This window comes from Culicoides brevitarsis, chromosome 3, assembly GCF_036172545.1.
Source record: "Culicoides brevitarsis isolate CSIRO-B50_1 chromosome 3, AGI_CSIRO_Cbre_v1, whole genome shotgun sequence".
Taxonomy (NCBI): Eukaryota; Metazoa; Arthropoda; class Insecta; order Diptera; family Ceratopogonidae; genus Culicoides; species Culicoides brevitarsis.
The window spans coordinates 25,826,964-25,844,400 of NC_087087.1; the positions used below are offsets into that span (position 1 = coordinate 25,826,964).

At 26.5% G+C, this 17,437-nt stretch overlaps 1 protein-coding gene across 3 annotated transcripts in view; it reads right to left on the reverse strand.

Moving 5' to 3' along the window:
* Positions 1–5,582: 5,582 nt before the first annotated feature.
* LOC134834510 (uncharacterized) overlaps positions 5,583–17,437 on the reverse strand; it is a 54,058-nt gene continuing 42,203 nt past the window's right edge. For 2 of the 3 annotated variants that reach the window (XM_063849221.1, XM_063849220.1), the window contains 4 exons: positions 10,340–10,502; positions 7,588–7,755; positions 7,419–7,514; positions 5,583–7,349 (listed from right to left, as the gene is read on the reverse strand). In XM_063849221.1, coding sequence (XP_063705291.1) covers positions 6,370–7,349; positions 7,419–7,514; positions 7,588–7,755; positions 10,340–10,502 — 1,407 coding nt within the window. In that variant the 3' untranslated portion in view covers positions 5,583–6,369. Of the gene's footprint in view, positions 7,350–7,418; positions 7,515–7,587; positions 7,795–10,339; positions 10,503–17,437 lie in introns of all 3 variants that reach the window. The other variant, XM_063849219.1, reaches the window with a different exon arrangement.

Consider the following 17,437-nt stretch of genomic DNA (forward strand, 5'->3'; position numbering starts at 1 on the left):
AAATAATTTTTCCAAAAAAAAAATTTTTTTAATTAATAATTATTAACAAAAAAAATATATATGTTAACAAAACACGAGACAAAAATTCAGCATCAAGTTAATAATTAATAATAAATAGTAAGACTTAAAAAGTAAATATTCTGCTATTGTTTATATCTGGGTTATTGTAAGTTGTATTTTTTTTAAAAAGAGTTTTAACCATTATTATTCCAATTACTAAGTTTATTATTTTTATTTTTTTTTAAATATTATTCTATTGCAATATATATGGTTGTGTGTGTAATTGTTCTTCTGTAAGGGAATCAAAGGGAGACTATTTATTTATGGATATTTTTTTTTCATTAACACTGTATAGCTGATTATTTGTTAATAATTAATAATTTAATGATGAAGTAAATATTCAAAAAATTTATTTTATGCTGTATTTTTTTTTTCATTTTTAAAAGTTAATTGTAAGTAAGTTTGCTGTATTTTACTGCATTCTAATTATGAAATTAAAAACGGTTATAATTTACGTTACTATTGTTGTTTATGGTGGATTAAATGTAATATAATTGAATACATATTTTATATATTTTTAATTTTTTTTTATATTTATTACAGTTAATGATGTTTATTTTATTTTATTTTTTTTTTGTTTTAAAAGACAAATACACTCATTTTTAATTACTATTGTTTATGTTGTTTAAAAAGAAATTTTTTAAAGAAAATTCAAAAAAACAAATTTTTTAATATATATGTTGTTGACTAATTTTTTTTATTATTTTTGGGTGGGTTTGAATTATTATTTTTTTTAAATTATCCCAAAATTCCATGCTCCATTTTTTAATTTTTTTTTTAAATGATTGATTTTTTTTTGTATTTGAGCAAACACACTCCCTTAGAAGTTTTCAAGATCGATTGTATCGTTATTCATATATTTTAATATATATATCATAAAATACAAACAAAAAAATTATTATTGCACATTTCGCAATTCAATCTATCTTTTTTTTAAAGGAAATATTTTAGATAGATGTTAAAAAATTAATTAATAAATGGAAAAAACACATAAGAAAACTTTTAATTAGTTAATTAATTAATAAATACAAATTCTGAGCTATTTTATTTATTTTATTTTATTTTTTGTTGTATTTTTGTGTAATTATTGATTTATTTTATTTTTAAATTCTTATATTTTTATGATGATTATTATATTTTTTTATTTTCGTGTGGTGGCATTGTTCTGGTGTCAAAGTGTAGTGTGTGTGTGTGTGTTTGTGTGATTTTGTGTGTGTGTGTGTTTTGAATGGAATTTCCATTTTTTTTCTTACTGCTTTTTGTGGTTGAAGTTTGATTTAATTTTTATTTTTTTTTTTAATTTTAATCATTTATTCGTGGATTAAAATAATAAAAAGAATGAATTTAGATATTAACTTGGTTTTTTTTTATTAAATTTTGAATGATTTTTTTAAGCACGTTTTTTTTTTTTGTAAATTTCCCATGATTTTTTTTATTTATTTTTTTTTGTCCAAAGTTGCGCTTTTAAATATTTTTTTTTATTTAAGAAATTGTCCGGGCTCGTTGGATGATGACTCGTTGAAAGGATCAATTTTTTGCCGGAAGATTTTTTTTTCTTACAATTTCTTTTATTTTTGGTATGTGTATCTATTTATTATTATTTTACGTTTTATTGATTTTTTTTTATTTATTTATATATTATTATAACGATTGTAAACAAATTGTGGTTAACGATCCAAAAGTTTTGTGTAGCATAATCGGTGGACGATCCGAACAAAAGCATTTCTAAAAATTTTTTAATTTTTTTTTTTGATCTTTTAATGACGACTCGTGCAGAAATGCATGTTCAAAAATCATACGACACACGTATTATGCGTTTGGGCTATTGCAGTTTTAACAAAAAACATAATAAGTAACAATATGTCATTCGGGGGAGACTCGTGACTTGTGAAGAAAAAAATTTCAAAAAATAATAATTTTCAAACTTCGTGGATGGACAGCATTTTTGAGCGTCTTGTTCGGGCAAAAGCAAGACTTTTGTATCATTTTGGGTCTAAAATTGAGTTTGAAATTATTTTTTTTTAAATTTTTTTCATTACATGTCACAACGATGTTTGGTGTCTCCCCGAAAAATGTGTTTAAAAAAATGACGGAAAATGCTAAAGAAAATTCTTTAACATCTCCGCCCTTGCTTATTCTAGTAAAAATGTAATAAAAAACTGAAAAATGTATTGTTGTGTGGCGTGAATTGCGTTTAGATCCGTTTCGGGATCTCCATAAATTCACGTTTTCGGGCTATTGTATTATTTAACTGATTACTTTTGTTCTTTTTTTTTATTATTATTTGATGTTATTTATTTATTTTTTTGATGTTTATGGACTTTTTATTATTTTTTTTTAACATTATCTGATGTTATAGATGTTGTTTCGATAATGTTATATATCGGGCTTATTTTTATTTTTTTAATATTTTATTTATTTTTTAATTTTATTTTTTTTTCATTTAAATATTAACCAATTTTCATTCATATTTAAATATTTTCATATATAAAAAAAATATTTCATGATAATAATTAATAATAATAAAATTAAATAAAAATTATAAAAGGAGAGCGGGACGATATGATATAATTTTTGATTTTTTTTAATGATTTGTGTGACAAAGATCTTCAATATTTGATGAAAATTAATTTTTTTTTAAAAATATTTTCATTTATATTGAAGAACTATGCGTTCGGGCTATTGCAACTATTGTTTTTAAACTTTATTTTGTTTTTTTTTTAAATATATATGTATAATATATATATTTTATATACATATATTTTTTTATTGTTTATTATTAAACCAATTAGTTTTGTGTGGCGTACAAATTTTACTCGCTGTCGTAAAATTTCGTACGTTTTTGGGCTATTGTATTGTTTATATTTATAATCTATATGATATATAAAGAGTTGAATTGATATATGTTGTATTCATTTTGTCACAATCGGTAGTAATTTGGACCGGAATATATCCTCGGTGTCCTAAAAGTGTCACAATCGGGTAAGCTGTAGAGCAAAATGTGGCTAAATAATCAATTTTGTCATTGATTTCATTGTTGTTGGTTGTTTTTCTCAAATTCTGTACATTTTGTATGTTAAGAAAATTTACATCTAGAGTAATAAAATATCACTTACATTATTTTACAATTTTTTTTACTATTATCGCAACTATTTATTTTAGTTTAAATTTTATTTTTTATTTTTTCTTTTAAATATAAACTAAAACAGCAAAACTATTATATGTTGATGGGGAGCCAATTGTAAGACTCCGGTACGAATTTTCTGCGCAGTGGCCGTGAGTTGACTTACAATTGGTTTAGTGAGATAGGATATTGGGTGTTTATTATTCGTCTGTTTATTCTAATAATATAATGTGTTGATTTTTTTTTTATTAAACTCAAAATTTTAAATTAAAACTGTAATGTATAACTTGTAAATGTATGTCCGATGTGTGTTTCTTGCCAAAAATGTATTTGTATAAAAATCGTAACTCAGGATGCTTACTTGTTTAATTTTTTTTATTATATATATTTGTCAAAAAGTGGATTATTTTTTTATTTTTTTAATAATAAAAAATTCTTTCAACACTTTTTTCGACAAATATTCGCGTATATTTTTTAATTTTGATTTTTTTTCGGCCGAAAATATTTTTTTTCGTTATTTTATTACTTTTGAATGCAAATTTTATGCAAGTTACATCATGAGATCTTGATGATGTTTGAGAATTTTTTTTGGAGGAAATTTCCAAAATTTAATTTTTTTATTCAAAATTTGTTTTTAATTTTTTTTTAGTCCAAAGTTATTTTTTTGGTCCTCCGTCAGATGTTCGTGTCTTCATTGTTTTATATGTTTTGTGTATGTTTGTGATGTTTTTCATATAAAAATTATCTAAGAAGTTATAAAAAAAAAGAATAAAGAACTGAAAAAGTCTTTCTTTTTTGCGATTTTGTATTATTCTTTAGTTTAAAATAAAATTTTTAATAAAATTTATAAGAAAAATAATTTTTTTTTTAGTATTTTTCTATGTTTAATATTATATGCATTGTTTTAATATGTTGTTTCGTCAATAATAATTCATTTGTTTCAATTTTTTGTTTTTTTCGAAAAACGGGGTCAGGGTTAATTTTGAGTTCGAAAAATTTATTTTTGGTTTTTTTGGGGGAAAGGGATTTATTTGGGTAAATTTTTAACATATTTGTTCTTTTTCATATAAGCTATTAGTTGCTGCTATTTTTAGTTTATTGTATGTTTTCCATGTGTTTTTTTTTTGTATATATTTTACTAATAATGATTTTCTCTGTATTTTTTTTAACACATCCATCACTTTCATTCATACTCATACTTTGCGGAAAACTAATGAAGAATTAAAAAAAAATTTTTTTTTTGAATTTCAGTCTTTTCTATGAATATAAGAAGAATAAAGTTGTATTTTGTGTGTATGGCAAACAATTGTCCTAAAAAATTTTTTTTTATTACTAAAAATTGATTTATTTTCTAAAAATATTGATTTTGAGAAAATTGTCAAAACAAGTGTTTTTTGATTGTACCAGAGAAGTTTCGCTTGATTAAATTTTTTAATTATATTTATATTATTTTTTTTTTTAAATATTTTGTATAATGTAAAGTAAAATTACTATACAATGTACATTAAAATATTTTATATATCATATAATGATATAATTTTTTTTAATAATTTTGCGATGGTTTTAGTTTCCAGAAATACACAATAATTTTGTACAATTTGCCATGTTTTTTATATGTTTATAATTTTATAATAATTTACAACAAGTAAAAAATATATAATTATATAAAATTTCTATATGATACACGAGAACTGCCAAAAAATTTTTTCACAATATTTTTTTTTATAAATAAATAAAGTTATTAAAATGGACAGTTTTTCCGTTTTTTTTTTAGAAGAATCAATTATATTCATAATGTTTAATAACCTTTTTTTATACATACATTAGTTTTCGTCACAGAATTAAATGCAATGTTTTTTTTTAAGTTCACACTTCATACGCACACGCATTTTTTTCATTTTAAAAATGTTTCAAGATTATTATATCTAAATGTTTTTTTTCTGTATATAATAATATAAATAACTATTTTCTTTTATTATTTTATTAACATTAGTTATTATCTTTTTTCTTAAACTTTCACTTTTTTTCTTAAATTTTCATTTGATCAAAAAAGAAGAAGTAAAAATATTTCAGTTTGCAAAATTTCTATAATGATCGTTTTTATTACTTAAATTTTGTATATATAATATATTTATGTTTGATTTAATGTTTTTTTTATACTTCATATATATTTAATTTTTTATAATAATAATAATAATAATCATTCATTATTATTATTATTTATTAATTATTTTAATGTTTCATCTGTTTTTTTTTTTATTTTCATCATCATATAAAACCCACTTATATTTTATTTATTTATTATTTTTACTCTGTACTTAATGTTAAATATGTTTTCTTTTTTTTATATTAATAATTTTCATCAACTTAAATAAAGATTGTTATCATACAATTATTTAATTAAGCTATCATCAATTGGTGTATAATATAAAAACGAACAAATTTCTATATTGCACGCTAGGATTAAAGAAAAAAAAAGATTTAAAAAAATAACTTTTTATATAAATTAAACATCATATGGCAATTTTTTTTTACGAAAAAATGTTTTTAAAAAAATTAATTATTAATTAAGATTAGGAACTAGCTCACCATTAATATTTTTTTGAATTTTCTAATTTTTCTCAGTGAACTCAGATATAACCTGAGCAATTTCTAAGGTGGTTTTTCATAGCTTGATCATAGTCTTAATTAAATTTTTGATGTTTGAAATTTTTTTTTACAGTTTTTACATTTTTTTTTTATGTTTAATATTATTAATTTTATTTACAAAGTTATGTTGTTGTTGAGACAATTTTTGTTCTAAAATTAATTTTTTTATTTTTTTCTAATTTTTTTTAATTTTGTGGATTGAATTTTGTTTGTTTTTTACTGTCTAGGAACACTTGAATCCGTCCTCTTTTAATATTTAACATTTTTTGATGTTCTTTTTTAGAAAACAAGATGACACATTTGCGAGTTTTTGCGAAATATTTCGTCTTGTTTTGTACAAAGGCTCTCAAATATAATCTAAATTGCCTTGATTAAGTTGCATAACATTAATATTGGTTATTTACACGTTTGTCGTTGGGCACTCACCCGGATCCGGGAATTGACGTGGGCAATAACGGTTGCTGCTGCTGCGGATCGTATGCGGCGGCGGCGGCGCCGTTATTGTAGGGCGGTGCTCAAAAGTAGTTGAACTGATCTCATGGATTGTGTTGCGCCGTTTGTCCCGCAAGCGAGAATCCGAGGGCACGTGGATCGCTGCCCTGCAAACGGAGTGCCTGCTCGAGACGTTGTTCGTGCAAACGGAGGGCTTCACTGAGCTCCGGCGACACCTGGGAGTTGAGTTGATTTTGCGTGGGCTGCGATTGCTGTTGGTTATTGGGGTGTGATTGGTTCTGCGGATGCACTTGTTGCTGATTGTTCGACGGGTTCGGTTGGTAATTGTTGCCATTGTGATGCGCATTGACGCCATTGTTGCCGTTGTTCGACGAGGCAGCGACAGCAGCTGCTTGCGAAACGAGTCGCAGGGCTTCCGCTTGCGTTCGCAGAATTGCTTCGGCTTGTTGTTGCATCCGGATGGCAGCTTCGGGGGTATTTTGTTGGTGCTGATGGTGATGCGGTTGATGGTTCATCGACATCATCGTGTCTGCCATGGAAACACGGAGCATGGCTTGGGCTGCGGCATTTGTGGCGTCATTGTTGCTGGGCGGCGTCGTGCTACTCGGACCATTATTTCCGCCTTGATTGCCGCCGTTGTTCAAATTTTGGTTGGCAACTTGGTTCATTCGCATCGCAGCAGCGAGATTCACGACAGCGGCTTGTACGGCAGCTGCCGACGAATCGGGAGTCGGTGAGTTCAGATTCGGTTGTCCGTTGACGGCATTCGAGTTTGCCGCCGCTTGCGACTGATTCACAATGTTTGCGGCGGCAGCCATGACCGCCATCCGGTTCGCATGCATCTCATCGACTCCGTACTGATTGTGCAAATGCCCATTGTTGCTGGTTGCTCGCAGCACATCGTTCACCGAAAGTTTGTTGTTGCAGTTATTGTTGTTGTTGTTGTTCAGCAAACCGCCATTTCCGCCCCCAATCTCTGATCCCGCGGAGGAAAGACGCTCGTTGTTCGATGACGTGTCAGATTGCGCCGACGGGGATGCACACATCGAATTTTGGCCACCTCCTGTATTGGAAGTGTTAATTGAGAGTAAACCTGAGCCTGATGCAAATGAGGCAGCAAGGAATGACTCACGGTCTCGACGTTCCGCAGCGGCGCGCGACAGCACATATTGCGCCGCAAACTGATGCTTCGGGTCCATACGCATATGCTCCATATGCGTCAAGAGGCCTGAAAATAATAAAAAAAAAATTTTCGTTAAAATCAAATTTCTCGTGGAAAAATCGGAAATGGACAATCTCACCTGTTTCATGAGTGAAAACTGCTTGACACACAGAACAGGGCCACATCCTTAGACTGCTGGCCAACTGTTGTGTCTCCGGATGGCAGGCCAAATGCTTCCTCAAGGATCCCTCGTTCACGTAATGCTTGCCGCACACCGGGCAGGGATGGTTCGCCGAGCGGCGCTTAGCTAAGTATTGGTCGGTTGGCGATAAGACAGGGTTGGGAACAATAGTAATAATAGAAAGGTAAATGCGAAAGCCCCAAATGATTGTGAAGAGTTTGTTACATGAAGTCATGAAAAATGTTAAATAACACACACACACACAGAAAAATTTCTAAAACAGTAAAAAAATCGAGGAAAAATATTTTTTTTTCATTTTTTTGAAGCAATTTTTGGTTTCATTAAATAATTTTTTTTTTAAATTAATTTTTAATTTAAAAAATTTATTAATTAATTTAATTTATTTTAGTTCAATTTTTATACAAAATTTATAAAAAAAATCAAAACTTATTGAATTTTTTTAAATAAAAATCTTTGCGTGATCTTTAATTTTACAGTTTAATTTTTTTCAAATTTTACTGTGCAATAAAAATATTTTTTTAATTTTTTTTTTTTTCAAAAAATTTGATAACTGATATAATAAAAAAAAATTAATTTTAAAGTCCCAATGCATATTTTTAAAATTTTTCAAAAGATTTTAATTTTTTTTAGATTTATTTTAATTTTTTAATTATTTGATAAAAAAAACTTCAGAACTTTAGATATTTTTAATTTACAAATCTAATCATAATTTTTTAAAAAGTTTTAAAATTTGCACTGGGGCTTTATAATTTTAAGTTTTTTTTTATAAAAAATTAATTTCTTTTTTTTTTCGTTTCAAACTTCTTAAAAAAAAGAAAAAAAAATAAATAAATTTTATTTAATTTAAAATTTAAAAACAAAATTATTTTTAAAGTTTAAAAAATCAGTCCCAATGCACAATGTGAAAATTTTTCTAAAATTTTTATAAAAAACTTTAATTTTTTTTTTAATATTTTTTTAAATTAAACTTAATTTTTTTTTTTATTTTTAATTTTTTTTTTCTGAATAAAATTTTTAAAAGTTACGTAAAATTGCTTCAAATATTAAAAAAATATTTTTCTGTCTCGTAGAGTAAAACAATGTTTTTTTTTTACTGTGAACGAACGTCTTTTGCAACAACAACAACAACATCTTTATTTATTGTCTGATGCGAAACACACGTCAAACATCATAATTTTAAATATTATAAAACAATAAATTTATGCTGCACCTTCTTCGTTTTCTTCTTTTATCATCGTCGATCGATCGGTTGTTGCATAAAACGTTCGCTATGCTATATTTACAAGCAAATTGAAAACAAAAAGAACACAAAAAGAGATGAAAGAAATAATTTTCTAATATTTTTTTTTATTTTTGCATATTTCGGTGTCCCATGTCTCACTACGAGTCCCGTGCAATCGATCATATTAACATAAAATGATGTTTGCCGACAAGACGCAGAGAACAACGGAGCGACACATGTGCAACTTAATATCGGGCTATTGATTATCATCATGTCTACTTTATTAGCTAGAAGGGTATAATTTAATCGGAATCATTTTGCCGAACGTGTGTTGGCACGACTTTTTATGCTTCTTTTGTGTTCCCTAATGGCACAAAACAAAACATTTCTACACACGAAATTAGGTTGAAACGAGTTTAGTAGCAATTATATGCCTTCTTTTTTTCTCAATGGAACAACAAAACAGAGACGTCGCGAAAAAAAAATTGCGTTTTTCAGCGGGCATTTGTGCGAAATACGGAACTGAAGGCAGAAAAATAGAGAGAGAACGGAGATAATGTAATCGGCTCGAGGCTGAAAACATTATTAATGGATGTTAGGTCCGTTGTTGCATTTGAAAAGTGCACACGTCGGTAGCTTAGGTAGCCTCGGTAATGATCGTAATGTGATGAAAATGTTTAGAAATTGACATGATAGATTTTTTTCAACGAGAGATTTCAATTTTTTACAAGTTTGAGGTTCATAAAATAATTTTTAAAGACATAAAAATTGACAGAAATTTGCGATTAAAATTTTTTAGGCAGTTTTCTTTAAGATTTAATAATTTATTTAAGCATTTTAATTTTTTATTAATTAATTAAATTAATTTTTTAACAAAAAAAAATATTTTTTGTCCTATTGCATATTTAGTTTTTTTGCCCAGTGCATATTCTAATGGTTTTAGAATAATTTATGAAAATGTGCATTGGAACTGAAAATATGTAATGTAACCCCAATGACTATGAAAACTCAATCAATTAATTAAAAATCGCTTTATTTTTCCAAAATTATCCAGAATATCACCAGCACGTCTATCTGTCCTTTGCTCTCTTGCATAAATTCGTATTTTTAAAATTTATTCCCAATGCGCATTTTGAAATGTTTGCCTAAGACAAATTTCTTTATTTTTCAATTTATTAGTTTAGTCTTTAAATTTTCCCCAGTTGACAATTTAAGAGACCAAAATATTTTCCCCAATTGAAATTTTACTTTTTTATCCCAGTGCACATTTCAAAAATTCTAACTTTACCAAAAAAACGAAATTATTTTATGAACCTGCTCTGTTAGTATTTTTGTTAGTAGAAATTATGAAATCCCAGCAAAAAAAGCACTTATTTTTAGTGTTAATTGTTAGAAATTATTATTTTTTTTTTCTTCATCCAACAAAAAAAAATTAAAACAAAAACCATCTCAATTCTTTCAACTTACTGGCTACACCCGATGCATTAGGGTCCTTGTGCGTATGCTTCATGTGTTCCATCAGCGCTTCGCCTCCTAAGAAGAGTTTGTGACAGATGGGGCATGACGTTGCGTTGGGTCCTCCAATTAAAGCTGCATGTTGCTGCAACACACCAAGGTGCAACTGTAGTTCCTGTTTAGTTTTATGTGTGTTCGTGGTTTATATGTAATTATACAAAAAAGGAAAGAATCCCGCCACCCCGACAAAAATAGATGAATATACAGGAAAAATTTGATTTGATGACTTATATTTATAAAAATGAGAATTATTGACAAAAAACATGCAAAAAAATTAAATTTTATTGAACAAGTGTCAGAATCGCAGTAAACAAATCGAAGAAGAAGAAGAGAAAGATAAAACCAATTAGAGTCAATGTTGTCCAATAAATGACACGTTTCATGCAAACACAACAAAAAAATCCCCAAACCCTCATCGTGTCTAAAAAAAATAAAGTTATCTCAGGACATTTAACAGATTGTACGTGTTTTTCCCATTAATATTTACACGCTCAACTCACAAACACCGACAACAGCAACAACAACGAAAAAAACCAAGTGAAAACATAAATATTTTCATTGCCGCTCGTTCGACGATTTTCGTGCACAAAAGTGACGTGAATATATCATTTTTTTATTGCCTTCATCTTTTGCACGGACAACGACGAGGATGAATGGCAAAAAAAAAGAACGTGAAGAGTAAACAATAACTCTACCACTTACTTATGGAGTCGAGTCGAGTGATCTTTTGAATGTTTGATGATGAAAAAGTGAAAAAAAGAATTATTCACACCTTTTTTTGCGTTTTTTTTTTCGTTCGCGTTTTAAAGGATTAAATAAAAAAAAATTGATGTAACAAACGTAATGTGGTCTGTCTGTTAAAAAGTATTTAAACTAAGGTAAGAGTTCTTTATTATTCGATTTATTTTAATATTTTTTTAAACTTTATTTTAAGGATGAAACTGTCTGTAGGAGATCAAAGCACTCTAATGAACCTTCAAAGAGATGAAGTAAGTACTATGAAAAGTAACAAAAGCTCAATATTCTACCGTAAGCCATGTGTTCGAAAAAGAAATAGTTCCTCAACAAGGAGTCAAAGTTTTTAGACCTGATGGAATGCACAACTTTTGAAATATGATCAAAAAAATGAAAAGATACTCTTTAAAATCAACATACGACTTTTTAAAAGTAGAAATGAAGTGACGCTGTTTTAAACGATTTGGAAAACAAGTAATCCAGCATGTAAAAACTGAGGTTATATCATATACCGGATAGCAAAATTCAAAGATATGTACGAAATGCCAAATTTATTTAACAAAAAAAGTATCATAGAAAGGTTTAAGACCAAGGTAATGCTGTTCTATCTAATTCTAATGACAATTTTCAAACAGTTTATGTTCAGCGTTTGTCCATTTTATAAATAAGAATAACTTCCTGTAAATACAGCAAGAATAACCTCCAGAAGACCTGATGAGCTAAGAAGACCTGACGACGAAGCAATTAATTTTATTAAACAATTTTTTTTTTTTGTGAAAATTTCCGTAGAAATTTTAATACAGAATCACAAAAAAATCTAGAAATCGAAAAAATCTCTAACTTTTTCGAAAAATGCACTTTTATATCCCTTTAACGCTTACTTTCATGTCTCACTATAATTTTTTTATTTAAATTGTCTCAACGGCAATACACCACACCAGCAGTAGCACTTAATTCTTTAAATTCTTTCGTAATTAAACATCCACTTAAATATGGAGCTTTGCCTGCTCAAACAGAAGGAAGGCACGTCGCTGTTATCTTTGCAGTCATTTTTTTTAAACATAAATAATTTTTTATTCACTCGTACTTTGTTTGTTCAAGTGAAAAGGGTTCGCAGGCTCATAAAAGGAACCTCTTAACGACCAACAACCCTGTTCAAACAATTTTTATTCTTTTTTCTCTGAAGGCGTCAATTGCCACGAACGACGATGAAAAAAGAGTGTCATTACATTTTTTTTCATCCATTTCTCTTTAGGTACTTCTTGTATTTTTTTTTTATCTGGACTCATTTTTTTCCAAGCTTTGTATTCATTTCATTGTTGGCGCTGTTCAACAACAGCAAACAACGAAAGAAAAAAAGGAATGCAAGTGAAATTTTCATGTTTCGCCAATATAACATCATCAGTAACAACACAACATTTTCAAAAGAGAGAGAGAAAAGACAAAAAAGACATGAGATAGCTATTTAAGCGTATAACGTATTTACTAGACTCGTTCGGCTTTTAGTGAAAAATTGTGTAGTTTTTGCATAAATAACATTGGGAACCTTGGATGTTTTTTTCTATCATTGCTTGTTGTTAGTGCATTCCAGTGCACAAAAAAAAAATTGTTTTGAAAGAGTTTGAGTGCCATTCGTTTTTCACTTAATTGCTTAATTGTTTCTTCATCTCGTTCGCTGGATTTTTGGACAGAACGATAAATTTTTCTCTGTGCGAGGAATAATTAGTATTCGCATTTTTTTTTTGTTATTTAAATCCGTTCAAACCTAATCGAATAATTAATTGAGTGATGGCAATGCAGGCAGCTGCTGCGATGACAAGACCATTGATTTACTAATTTAATAACATTTTCTCTTCTTTTTTCCTTCTTCTTTGCTATTCAATCATCATTATGACGACTTTTGCAATTTTTTTCTCTTTATAGAATAAATGCAAAAAAATATTATAAAAAATTATTGAAAGGAAAAAGCAAAAAATGAATTCAATTGCTACCTAATGAACTAGAAGAACAACATTTTTTGCCGTTTTTTTAAAGTGTTGACAGTCGTCGTCATCTTCTTGGGTGTGCAAGGAAATTTTTAATTACTTCCGATTTTTTTTTTAATTTTTTTCTGTTTAGAATAGGGATGATCTAAGTATTTTAAGTGAAGAATGGCGCAAAAATTGATTTAATTTTGCACGATGACTCAATAAAATGGTAAAATGCAACCAATCTACCATGCGCACAAATAATGGAAGATTTTTTTTTATTCATTCAAATATTTATTTTAATATTATTATTCATTCTTTTTTTTTCTACGGGCATTTATTTGAATATAAAAGAGTATTTAAGTACTCATTTAAAAATCAGTGAGGCGTATTTTATTTACCTTTTTTTCTTCAAATACACACGTACAACATTTTTTTTTTGCTATTCAACCAATACCGAACTGTAATTGCATTTTGTTAGTTAGAAACGTGTGTAGAAAAAAAATTGTACGGAGGGCAGTGCATTTTTTTTCTTGTACGTATTTATTTCACTACTTCACGCGGTGCATATTAGATATGTTGTTCAAATAGTTGTCGTATTAATTTTTTTTTCATTTGTGATTTTTTCACAAGGGTGACATTTACCCCCTAGCAAGACAAGAACGACGACGAATTATTAACAGCTCGTTGTTCGACAATGTAAATATTGATGAACAGAAAAAAATGTCGATGAAAAAAAATTGAAAAAAAAAAAAAATCAGAGCAAAAAAAGGCGTTATCTAAATAATATAAAAATATCAGGTCGCAAGGGTCGAAAATATATAATAAAAAAATGTATGTTAAATTTAATTGTATTCGTTCAAGAGTCTGGAAAAGTTAACGTATTAAATGTTGTTATGATTAATTTTTTTTCATACATTTTTTTTTAATATATTTTTTTTTTTTTTGTAAAAAAATAATCCTTGATTGTCAGAAAATAAAAAGTCAAACAGTCAATCTCTGAGTGGATTTATTTTTTTTATTCTGTCTGTTGATATTTTTAATCCAAAAATTATCATGAATATTATATAAAAAAATATATATGAAAAAAAAATTATTAATCCAGTCTATATGTTGAGAAAACAGTAGAGAAAAGGGCATCTAGGCGACAAATTAAATTGAAATTAAAAAAGTAAATAAAATCCTCCCTTACATATTAATTACATCCTGTCTGCTGCTTTTTTTCTATTTCTTTCTGTTTTATTATTAATTAATGTTTTACAATTTTTTATTTCAAATAAAAAAAAAGTTTAAATTAAAAATCGTCAATGATGATTAGTTTTAATTTTTTTTTCTTTAACAAATTTTAATTTAAGTTTATTATGTATAATAATAAAAATTGTTGTATACAAAAAATTTACAGAAGTAGGACAGAAGTTTTTCTATTCATTCATTGATTATAATTGTATAATAATATTGTAAGCGCAACAACATACATAAAAAAAGTACAAATATGCGCGAGATTGTAACTTTTTTTGTATAGAATAATAATAATAAAATAAAAAGAAGGAATAACGGGTTTCCTAAACTAAATTCTTCTGTTCAACTCAAGTTCAAGTAGTAAGTATATTATACTGAACATCATATATATTTAGTTTATATATGTTGCAAAATAATAAATATATTATTTTAGATAGATAATAATATTAAATAAATATTTGTTATAAATATTTTTATTATATATTTTACTTAGTTATAATTAAGCTTGGCAAAAATATGCATTTTGAACTTTATTATTATTAAATTATAATATATAATATTAATGTTCATTAAAATTTTATATAATTTTATTATATATTATTATATCATATTAAAAAATAATATAATAATAAATATATAATTTAATAATATATATTAAATATATTTAATTTTATAATATATATTGTCGTGAGACATGAGCGATCGAATGTCAAGAATATTAAGTCACTTTCAAATCGTAGATGTAAAGCAGGTAACTAAAAGAAATCATTTAATGTATATATTTATGTTGGAAATTCGAAATAAAAAAGTGTTAAAAGTTATGATATATATTATTATTCTTAATATATATTATAAAAATTAAAAGTTTAAGCTTAAATTCTCTTCCAATTAATCCAAACCAAGCAATTTATTTAATGAATTAAAAAAAAATTTAAGCTTTAAAATACTATAAAAAATATTTAAATATATTTCTTAATCCAAAACTTGCGCGAAAAATTTCCCACATCGAAACTATTTCTGCGTAGGCGATTTTTTACGTGTTTCTTTTCTTTTTTCTCTTTAAACATCGCTTACAATTTTTTTTTAACTTAATGTACTTTTAACTACACTTTTTCTTTCCTTGTTATTCAAATATACTTTCGTACATAACTTTAAAACTTGCATAGTTTGCAAGAAAAAATATATTAATAATAAAAGTCAAGTGTTTGCCAGCGCAACGAAGAACGCAAGAAGGAATTTTAAGCACATAACACCTAATTAACCTTCTTTCTTAACTTGCATGACTCTCTGGATCAAGTTATAATCATCATCATTAATATTAAACCTTATTTCATTTATTATATTGAATTGTTATTGAAGTTGAAAATGATTATCATTACTATTACTATAACTATTATGATTATGAAATAATTGAAAAAATGGCAACTTTGTTGATTTTGTAAAAAAAAAATAAAAATTGTGGATGGAGAAGAGTTAGGTAAATAAAAATCGCAGCACGCTATAAAATTATTTCAACAACTTGATAAATTGGCTCCTTCGTTATTATAGTTATGCACATCACATCACATTTTCCATAATGATACATAGTAAAGTTAAAAACGTAATAAAAGAAGGCATAGTTGTCCCCCATGCTGATCAGGCACTTAATATATAATGTATATGTTGCATTATTATTATTTATTTAAAGTTAAGAGTTAGATATCGATTAATGTATAACATATATAAATACATATATTTTACAAAAAAATAATAAAAAAATAAATTTTAACTGCTTTTAACAATTATCGCCATCAGTTTTACCAACATTGTAACTATTTTTATGTTATTAATCATCATGGGAGTCGTTTTCCCATCACGTTGTTACAGATAGAACAACGTGAAATGCATCAAAAGTGACAATTTCCTTTTTGCTGCCATATTTCATTCGTGCGGTTTTCATTAATTTTTCATTTGTTTCAAAACTGTCAGACATGTTATAAAAATACCCAGTGATTATGTGTTTTTTTTTCTTCTTTACATATAACTTCTGTGTGAAATTTATTATGCACAAAGTTACAAAGTATTTTTTTTTATTTAAATTAAATGACCAGTTTAGCGTTCAAGTTATTTTTTTTCTGTTTTGTTCTATATACTTAATAATCATTATGATAGCACTTTCATGGAGTAATCATCTACACGCGAGTTTTTTAAACCCTTTTTTTTTACTTAAATGCAAGGAATATCACACGCAAGAAAAAGTTTAGGTTTTTTTTCTCCACCCTCAAGAATGAGTCCATTGATTTTTTTTTTGTTTAATAACATGTTACAAAAAAAAAAGTTTTTCACGAGTAGCTGATGATGAGTAATAATTAGGATAATGATAACGTAAAGGGTTAGTAAAAAATTTGTAATTAAAAACTTTGCCATTCATTGTTTTATTTTTTTTCTGCTTCGAATAATTAGAAACAGATTTTTTTTTCGTTCGATTGTTTTTCGAATAAAAAAAAAGTTACCACGAAACTGGTAAACCGAATTGCGAACAAAACGGAAAACAGATTCATGTTTATTTTTTTTTTTGCTGCTCTCTTTGGTTCACGCAACGTTGGAAGGAAAGACGATGCAGGACATTTGGTGAATGTCTAACCACAAGAGAGACGAAGCAAAAAACAGAGCAGTTTAATAAAGTTTATCTATTAGATTATATAATGAAGGACAAAAAATATTGTGTGGAAAAAATGCGGGAAGTTAAAAAAAAATTGAGATAGAATTGATGGAGTGAAATATGAGACTTGAGCGTATTTTAATTGTTTTAAAAGGATTTTAAAAATATTTTTAAATATTTTTTTTAAGAATTTTCTTGAATTATAAATTTTAATTTTTCATTAAAAATTTAATTAATTTTTATTTTAATTTAATTTAAATAAATAAATTAAATTAAATTATTTTTTTTTTAATTATTCTTAAATTTTTCGAATCTTAAAGAGTTGTTTTTAACAAAATTTTTAATTTAAAATAATTTTAATTTTTTTTTTAATTTTTTATAATTTTTTCAAAATTATTATTATCATGAATTTTTCTTAATTTTCGCAATTTTTATATAGTTTTTAAAAAATTTTTAAATTTTTTATTT